The sequence below is a fragment of the Jatropha curcas genome, chromosome 3 (genome assembly GCF_041381405.1).
Source record: "Jatropha curcas cultivar XTBG-Jc1 chromosome 3, XTBG_Jcur_1.0, whole genome shotgun sequence".
NCBI lineage: Eukaryota > Viridiplantae > Streptophyta > Magnoliopsida > Malpighiales > Euphorbiaceae > Jatropha > Jatropha curcas.
In genome coordinates, this window is record NC_143153.1 from 15,938,897 (window position 1) to 15,949,194 (window position 10,298).

The window sequence follows — 10,298 nt, forward strand, 5'->3', positions numbered from 1 at the left end:
GCATGCTCGGCATTTGATGCCATTATGATAAGAAGCTATGATCATATGCTAGGCACGTGGGTGTCTTATGTTAGGGCAGACGTGCTCTATATGTTATGAAAAGGTTGGCGACCTAAGGCCATTATGAATAAGCTATGAAAACTTATCTGCTTCTTTTTCTCCTAAGTGTATGTGAGCCCTTATAAAATATTTTTAAGGAAGTGAAATAAATGAGATACATTATGTTACTAACTCTTAGTTTACCAACTTATTTATGATACCAAATGAATTTTTAAAACATGATGTGTTGGTGTACATATGTAATACATGTTCAAATTTAATGATTTTATGTATATAAATGATTTGTTTTTAAGTATGTTGTCATCACAACATTGGTTTGTTGTGTTTATGAGCACCACTGAGTTTTATACTCAGCGCGTTGATTTTATCACGCGCAGGTTGGAGATTGTGCTTGCTGCTTAAAGACCTGAAGAGTAGCATCAGAGCTGAAGAGATCTTTTGGTAGTTGATTAGTATTTTATGTAACTAAAAATTATGGCATGTATAACGATTACATTTTTGGAGACTGTATTATTTAATTTATAACTTAAGCATATTGTTGTCAATGATTTTGATGTATATATTGGGAGAATAATTTGGAACTTATTTAATGGTTAGAATATTAGACGTTGATATATTTAAATGAATGTATTTAAGTGATGAATATTATAATGTTATTGAGGAACTATGGAGTTATGAAATTATAGAAGTGGTATTGTGTTGTTATTGGAGTTTGATGGGGTTTGGAGTTTGAATTTGGGAGTGCTTTGTATTCATATGTTTGGCAACTTCTATTTTTCGGGGAAACTCTTGCAGTTTTTCTGTAGGATTCTCCCAAATCATTTTCAAAACAAAATACTATTACTTGCTAAACTTGTGAATACTAAGTCACTTCTAATTCATAATATGATTGTTTGATTTATATGTAGGTTAGGACGGTGCCTCCGGCACCGAATGTGGCATCAACAGTTGGGTCTTTCGGGATCGGGCGGCGGGTGTTACATTTAGTGGTATCAGAGCATAGGTTTAGGCGATTCTAGGACTATATGCATATGTAGGACTTTATCTATTTTGAAGTGAGAGTATGAGTAATTTAAGTTAAATACATGCCATATTGTTTTGGTTTGGAACTTCTCTCTGATGCGAACCTTTTGGTCTTTGTAGGAGTTGAGTGATGTCTCAACATCTGTCTGATGAGGAGGTGGATAGTTATGTCCCTCCTAGTGGTGGTATTCCTGTCGGAGATGCCGCTAGTGGTGCTGTGGGTTCTGATGCAGAGCACGCCTCGAGGGTGGGGCAAGCTGCTGCAGGTTCTGCTGGGCCTAACCAGGATACATTTGTTCAGCAGTTAGTTACTGCTTTGAGGCAGGCAGCGGGAGCTGTTCCCCAGGCTCCAGTTGCTCCAGCCCCTGTTCCAGTTCGTCCCCCTATTGAGAAACTGAGGAAATATGGAGCTGTTGAGTTTATGGGTAGAAAGGATGATGTGGCTTCTGCAGCAGAGTATTGGCTCCAGTCTGTGGAGAGGATATTGGAGCAGATGCAGTGCTCACCTGTAGACAGTTTGGTTTGTGCCACTTCCTTATTGAGAGAGGAAGCTTACCAGTGGTGGGATACTATATCACGGACAGTTAGTGCTGAGTAGAGGACTTGGGACTTCTTTCTTTCTGAGTTCAGACAGAAATATATTGGGGAGCTTTACATTGACCAACGTAAAGCCAAGTTTTTAGAGTTAAAACAGGGCAGAATGTCTGTGGCTGAATATGAGAGAGAGTTCATTCGGTTGAGCAGGTATGCTACTGAGATGATTCCTACTGAGTCTGATAGATGCAAGCGCTTCAGGAAAGGCTTGCATGATGAATATCGCATGCATCTAGTTGCTCATCCTCATACATCATTGTCTTCCCTAGTGAAGGCAGCTTTAGAGCTTGAGGAAGTGAGGAATGAGCAGCAGGCTAGGAGGCAACGGAGTCAGCAGGGTCAACAAAAGAGGTTTCAGGGTATGGTATCTGGACAGATTTCTGGGGCTCAGTCTAGTAGTAAGAGGCATAGAGGTTCATCACAGACCTGGTCTAGACCGATTCAGAGACATGGACAGGGTACTCATGGCAGAGTAGCTCCACAAACCACATCTGTTGCTAGTGGTGGAGGTGCTACGTGGATTGATATTCCGCCATGTCCTCAGTGTGGAAAGAAGCATCCCGGGGTTTGTAGGAGATTTTCTGGGGCATGCTTTCGATGTGGGTCTACAGAGCATTTGCTTCGAGACTGCCCTATGACTTTGGATAGTGCAGCTCCTCAGGTAGGGAGGTCGGCTCCTTATGTTTCGAGAGGCAGAGGCAAAGGCCGTGGTGATACAGGAGGTACTGGGAGTCAGAGGCCAGTTTCAGAGACAGTGGAAAAACTTGAGTCCAGAGCACCTGCTAGAGCGTATGCTATCCGGACTAGGGAGGAGCAGGATGCCCCAGACGTTATCATTGGTATATTCTCTCTCTTTGATATGTCTGTATATGCTTTGATTGATCCTGGCTCTACTCATTCATATTTATGCATACATGTGGGTAGATTGGGTAATATGCATGCTGATATGTTAGAGCATGGTATTGAGGTTACTAATCCCTTAGGTCATAGTGTCGTAGTTAATCGGGTGTATAGAGATTGTCCATTGGTAATCTATGGCCATGTGTTTCTGGGAGATCTAATAGAGTTGCCTTTTCGGGAGTTTGATGTGATCTTGGGTATGGATTGGTTATCTAGACATGGAGTTATGATTGATTGTAGACTTAAGAGGATTACACTACAGACTTCATCTGGTGAGGAGATTGTAGTTGTGGGTGAGAGGTCGGATTACCTCTCTAATGTTATTTCTGCTTCTAATGCTAGAAGATTGATCCAACATGGTTGTGAGGCCTACTTAGCCTGTGTACTTGCTCCAGAGTCAGAATCTCCTAGTGTCCATGATATACCCACAGTATGTGATTTTCCGGATGTGTTTCCAGAGGAGTTGCCTGGTTTACCTCCTGAGAGAGAGGTTGAGTTTGGTATTGAGGTTATGCCTGGTACTGCACCGATATCCATTGCTCCGTATCGGATGGCACCTTCTGAGTTGAAAGAGTTAAAGATACAGATTCAAGAGTTGCTTGATAAGGGTTTTATTCGTCCTAGTGTATCTCCGTGGGGTGCTCCAGTATTATTTGTAAAGAAGAAGGATGGATCACTTAGATTGTGTATTGATTACAGACAACTTAACAAAGTTACTGTGAAGAATCGGTATCCATTGCCTCGGATAGATGATTTGTTTGCTCAGTTGATAGATTTGAGATCAGGTTATCATCAGCTAAGGGTGAAGGCATCAGATGTACCTAAGACTACTTTCAGGACACGCTACAGTCACTATGAGTTCTTGGTAATGCCGTTTGGTTTGACTAATGCTCCTACGGTGTTCATGGATTTGATGAACCGGATCTTTCATCCTTACTTAGATCAGTTTGTGGTTGTGTTCATTGATGACATCTTGGTATATTCTCAGACTAGAGAGGATCATGATCGCCATTTGAGAATTGTAATTCAGATATTGAGAGAGAGACAATTGTATGCTAAGTTGAGTAAGTGTGAATTCTGGTTGTCTGAGATTGCTTTCTTGGGTCACATTATTTCTGTTGAGGGTATTAGAGTTGATCTGAAGAAGATAGAGGCAGTGCTTGAATGGAAGCCACCTAAGAATGTGACAGAGATTCGGAGTTTCTTAGGATTGGCTGGTTATTATAGACGATTTGTCAAGGGATTTTCTCTCATTGCGGCTCCTTTGATTAGACTTCTTCAAAAAGATGTCAGATTCGAGTGGAATGATAAATGTCAGAATAGTTTTGAGAAGCTTAAGATGATGCTCACTGAGGCTCCAGTATTGACACAGCCAGTTTCGGGTAGACCGTATGATGTGTATAGTGATGCTTCACATAATGGATTGGGTTGTGTGCTTATGCAGGAGGGTAAGGTAGTTGCTTATGCTTCTAGACAGCTTAAACCACACGAGAAGAACTACCCTACGCATGATTTGGAGTTAGCAGCTATAGTCTTCGCTTTGAAGATTTGGAGGCATTACTTGTATGGTGAGAAATGTCATCTGTATACGGATCATAAGAGTCTCAAGTATCTGCTTACTCAAAAGGAGCTTAATCTGAGACAGCGCAGATGGTTAGAGCTACTTAAGGACTATGACTTCACCATTGATTACCATCCGGGTAAAGCTAATGTGGTAGCAGATGCACTTAGTAGGAAGTCCTTGGTTGCTTTACGTGCTATGAATACTCGATTATCTGTAGCTAGTAATGGTGCACTCGTGGCAGAGCTTATGATTAGACCTAGTCTACTTCAGCAGATTCGAGATGCACAGAGAGATGATGAGACAATTGCCTTGTGGAAAGATCGAGTCAGAGATGGAAGGAAAAAGAGATTTATGATTAAAGATGATGACTGCTTGTACTTTGGGGATCGGATTTGTGTGCCTAAAATTTCAGAGCTGAGGAAGAGTATCTTAAAGGAAGCTCATAGTAGTCCCTATGCTATGCATCCTGGCAGTAATAAGATGTATCAGGATTTGAAATCACAGTATTGGTGGCCGGCGATGAAGAGGGATATTACAGATTATGTGTCGAGGTGTTTGACGTGCCAGCAAGTGAAAGGAGAGCATCAGTTTCCTTCTGGTTTGTTACACCCTACTTCTATTCCAGAGTGGAAATGGGATAAGGTTACTATGGATTTTGTGACTGGATTGCCTTTAACTCCTAAAAAGAAAGATGTTGTATGGGTAATAGTTGATAGACTAACTAAGTCGGCACACTTTCTTCCTGTTAGAACCGACTTCACCATGGAGCAGTATGCAGAGCTTTATATAGATGAGATAGTGAGATTACACGGGGTTCCTTCTTCCATCATTTCAGCTAGAGATCCGAGATTTACTTCTAGATTTTGGAAGAAGCTACATGAGGCTCTAGGTACTAAGCTGAATTTTAGCACAGCTTTTCATCCTCAGACAGATGGTCAGTCAGAGCGGGTTATTCAGATTTTGGAGGATATGTTAAGAGCTTGTGCTATTGAGTTTGAGGGCAGTTGGGAGAAGTACATTCGACTTGTAGAATTTGCCTACAATAACAGTTATCAGTCGAGTATTCAGATGGCCCCTTTTGAAGCACTATATGGTAGGAGAGGTAGGACTCCACTGTGTTGGTCAGAATTGAGTGAGGGCAAGATGGTAGGTCCGGATTTGATTCGGGATACAGAGGAAAAGGTCAGAATTATCAGAGATAGATTGAAAGCAGCTTCAGATCGTCAGAAATCTTATGCGGATTTGAAAAGGAAAGATATAGAGTATGCAGTGGGAGATAAGGTTTTCCTTAAGGTATCTCAGTGGAAAAAGATATTGAGATTTGGAAGAAAGGGGAAGCTTAGTCCTAGGTTCATTGGTCCATATGAGATCATTGAGCGTATGGGTCCATTAGCCTATAGACTAGCTTTACCACCAGACCTGGATAGGATACATAATGTTTTCCACGTATTTATGTTGAGGAGGTATCGGTTCGACCCATCACATGTAATATCAGTGGAATCTGTGACTATAGAGCCAGATTTAACTTATGAGGAAGAACCAGTGAGGATACTTGCTAGGGAAATCAAGGAACTAAGGAATAAGAAAATTCCGTTGGTAAAGGTTCTTTGGAGAAACCATAAGACCGAGGAAGCTACATGGGAAAGTGAAGATATTATGAGACAATAGCATCCTCAGTTGTTTAATTCAGGTAAATTTCGAGGACGAAATTCTTTAAGGGGGGAGAACTGTAACGCCCCATTTTTCCTGTGTTTCAATAGTAGTTTACTGGTCTGTGAATAGTACCACCAGTCCGGAAGTTGATATTATTTTTGGTCCGGAAAAATTACTATTTATGTTTTATATTTTATTTAACATTTTTGGAGCATGTATGCATGGTTTTTATGGGTAGAAAGTAAGTAAGGAATATTTTTGGAGAATTTAGATCATTAGTGAATAGTGAATTATGGTGTTATATTAAGTAAGGAAATTTGAGCAATTATTTTTATGGAGGAAATTTGAGGAATTATTTTTATGGAATAAATTAAAGAGTTTTGTGGAGATAAATAATATTTTGAAGGAATTTAATTAGAGAATATTTGGAGAAAAGACCAAAACACCCTCCTATTTGAGGAAAAGACCAAAATACCCCCTTAGTTGCTTTAATAAAGCAACTATCAATTATTGAGCACCAACTTTTGCCATCTTCTTCTACTTCCACGTTTCCTCTTCTTCTTCTTCTTCTTCTTCTTCTTCTTCTTCTTCTTCCTTTTCTTCACTTCTTACTTAGTAAATACTTAGTAAACACATCAAATTCACCCATCCAACTTGATTTAAGTACTAAATCTTAGAGAGTGAAGCTACAAGCTGCGTGACGGAACTGTTCATGTCCAAAAGAAGTTGACATTACCTTGACTAGCCGCGTGACGGAACTGTTCGTGCGTATATTTTTATCTCGTTTTTTTACGTTTTCATTTAATATTATGGTTTAAATAAATGATTGACGAATCTGAGAATTTTGCCAAAGTCACGAACATATGCGTCACGCAACTAGGAGTTCCGTCACGCAACTAGGAGTTCCGTCACGCAACTGTTCTATTCCGTCACGCAACTAGGAGTTCCGTCACGCAACTGTTCTTCATAGAACAGCTGCGTGACGCAACTGTTCTAGGGTTCCAGAATAATTTCTTTTTTTTTATTTAATTTCGTGTAATTAAATAAATGTTTAATTTTTAATTCAAGAAATAACCAATAATGGGCAGATTATGGTTTAATCAAATCAAATAGGTTAATATTTTATCATGTATGATTTTAGGGTTTATTGTATTTTAATTGAGTAGATTATATTTTAAATCCGGTTTGTGGCTCACCTTTAACCATAAGGCAAGAGCGGGTCTTTTAATTATTTTAATTGCTATGGGTTGAATGATTGATGTGGTTTGAATGATTATAAATGCAATGAATGGATTTATTTGGGACGATTAAATTATTTTCCACATAGAAACTCGGTTCGATTTATTCGGGTGGGGTTTAATTAAATAAATTGGCTTTTCTAAAATTAAAATAAAATTAGAAATTGTAGGTTAAAAGAGGCCGGTTTTTCGGGCGTCGGCTTCCAACGGGACGACGTACCCAATTCCCTTATCCAGAATCGTACTTGGTACGCCTGACCAGTCTTTTTAAAATAATTGGCCTTAAATAAAATTGGGTTAAATGAAGTCACTTTTATAAAATAAAATTGAAAACGGTCCCATTGCCGAAATAATGGGTGGCGACTCAAAATATTTTATAAGACCGATTTATCGGCATTGCGTTCCTAAAAGGTTTTGTCACCATTTATTTAAATAAAAATCACATTAAAAATAAAATTCGAGCAAGTTTTCGGGTCCTCTGGGGGGGATTTTCGACGAAAACAGATTGGCGACTTCACTGGGGATTTGCATCCACTAATCCCCGGTTATTTTAATAACTAAGTGGTTGCAATTAGGAATTGACTCTAAAGCCTACATTTTCTAAATAAAATTAAATAGAAAGCCGATGGAAAATTCTTTAATCGTCCCTATGTGTTTATTTGCTTTCCTTTATCTTTTTAGGATCTTGCATTCATACCGCATTTCTCTCTTCTGATCACTTTCTACCCATATTACCCTTCGGTACTGTTGTTAACTTTGACGGTGGATCCAGCCTAAACCTCGCGTTTTAGGTACATCCATTCGAGAATTAACAAAACTATCAACCGCAAGCCTAGTACCTTAAAGGTGCGTCAAAAGGAATAGGCCTATAAAAAAGCGCGAATCCTGTTTGCGGAACCCAGACTTTTGTAAAGCCCAATGGACTAAAGCCCATTCATATAGTTGAAAACCTTAGTTACTTCCCCTAAGGAACACCTGATTCTGTTTGCTGTTATTATGCCGCATTCATTTCCGAGAGTTTGTATCGTCAATCTCAAAACCCCCTGTTGGTTGTCGAGATTAGACCAATTCCTAGGAAACAGATGTCGGAACTTATACCAACGGAATCCGTGTGTGGGAGAAATAAGGTTGGAAGGCATGCATTTCCCAACTCCCGTTCCCCTGTATGTTATAAACTGTACATATGTTGTGACATTCATGCACCATGTAACAATTTTCTTTTCAGCCATGCATTAATAAGAGTTAATTTCCGGTATGGACGTTTGACCTTGGTCTTAAGACTGGACCTCAAATTCGTTTTGAATAATATAATGCAATCACTTATAGCGAATTTATACCCGAAAGAAAAGGAAGATATAAGGGGGTTGCGATTCCTTTGTATTTTTACATTTCTTGCATTATTTGAAAATAAGTGAGAGATTACAGAATTTGTAACAAAATAAAATGAGATCCTGCTTGGGACCATATGTTCCAAGGCAAAAAGTAAGGATACAAAAAATATATAATAAAATAAAAATAACACAAAAATGTTCCGCTTGGAAATTTTTTCCATTCCAAGGCAAAAGTTAGGAACTTGAGAGAAAATAGTCGACCGTAAAATCCAAAAGGAACGGTCGACGACAGATGATACCAGAAATGTTTGAATACAAAATAAGTTATTGCCATATTATTCACACTGAATTTTGGGTCCAGTCGTTGAAATCGAGATCTTATTTCCATACTGGCCATTAGCATATTAGAACTGCATTCCTCATTCTATGTGCTTCTATTTCTCATGCATACATGCAGGACCTACTTTAACTTAGGCATTTTTTTCAGAATTGATCCTTCCCGGGAAATTGCTTCGAGAGCTTAGCACCGACGCCCTGGTCAACGTTTGGTCAGAGTGTCCCCAATCCTCGAGCCTACTCTAGTTAGTTCTGTGAATTATTCAAGTTTGTCGGATTCAACTTCTGATTCAGATCTGGTAGAAATGGCTGACGACATTGTGGATGAGACCGGGTTCTCTCCAGCCCAGATAAGGACCATTACTCAGATAATAGCTGCTGCTCTCGCCCAAGATAGGGCACAAAATCAGACTCCTCCTGCATCAGGCAACCAGCCTGTGGTTGAGGAGAGGGAAATCCCAGAGCCTACTTCAGATAATCAGGCCTCTACTGGTAATACTGTCCCAGTTGAGAATGATGTAATCAAGCAACTTGCTGAGCTGAAAGACAAGGTAGAGAAAATGTCTGTTACGAAGGAAAAGGACCCAATCACTAACTTCCATGTCACCGGATATGTCTTGCATCCTTCAAGTTCTACTTCATTCAAGACTTTCAAGCATACTATGTTTGACGGAGACAACGACCCGTGGTCCCATCTGTCTCAATTCCTCCGGGTTTCCCAAATGAACTGATACAATGAGGAAGATGTCTTACGGTCATTCCCACAAACACTGCACAAGAGTTACCGGAGGTGGTATGATGGCCTAGACATGGAGACACAGAGAAATTGGGTCAAGTTGCAGACCGCTTTTCTGAGGCACTTCAAGACGGATGACAGTGATGAGTTCAGTCTGTGTGATTTGGAGAGTTTGAGGCAGGAGAAAGATGAAAGTTTCTCTGACTATTACAGGAGGTGGAGGACAAAGCTGTTCATGGTCCAGACAAGGCCGAAGGACAAAGAATTGATCAGAATTTTCAGTAGAAGTCTGTTACCCTTCTTCAAGGAGAGAATGCTGGCCCAACCTCTCACTGATTTTGCTTTAGTTCAAAGGGCTGGTTTGAACATAGAGCAGCTATATAAGGATGAGAAGAAGAAGAGCAGAGGGTTTGGCAACTATCGGACCTCCTACACTGATAGAAATGCCAAAAGTAGTACCCCGAACCAGTCAGGGAATAGTAACACGGTCGGAGCAGTCAACCAGAAAGCAAGAAGGGAGTTCACTGACTTGGGGAGACCTTTGAGCACGGTCATGAGATCCTGCATTAAGAATGGAGTGCTTTCCAAGCTGCCTGTTAATCCAGCTAAACCTATTCGGGGAAGGTTTATGGATCGGAACTGCGACTACCATCAGTGTAAGGGGCATTCTACTGATGACTGTTTCAAGTTGAGGCACGACATTCAAGATCTAATAGACAGTGGGAAGATAACCAAACCCTCGGAGAGGAACAAGCCAAGCACCAAGAACAACCCATTGCCACAAATACCAGTACAACTATCCACCCCACAAAGCTCAATCGGGTGGATCGATTAATGCAATCGGAAGTGGTCTACCAGAAGAG

The 10,298-nt window shown here is 40.2% G+C and overlaps 1 protein-coding gene across 1 annotated transcript; it reads left to right on the forward strand.

The window, feature by feature from the left end:
- The first annotated feature begins 1,213 nt into the window (after positions 1-1,213).
- Positions 1,214-9,430, forward strand: LOC149497627 (uncharacterized). Its single transcript, XM_089719232.1, has 4 exons — positions 1,214-1,265; positions 1,317-3,442; positions 3,818-3,966; positions 9,097-9,430. The coding sequence occupies exons 2-4, from the start codon at positions 1,784-1,786 to the stop codon at positions 9,428-9,430; spliced, it is 2,142 nt and encodes a 713-aa protein (XP_089575358.1). The 5' UTR covers positions 1,214-1,265; positions 1,317-1,783.
- Positions 9,431-10,298: the final 868 nt, after the last annotated feature.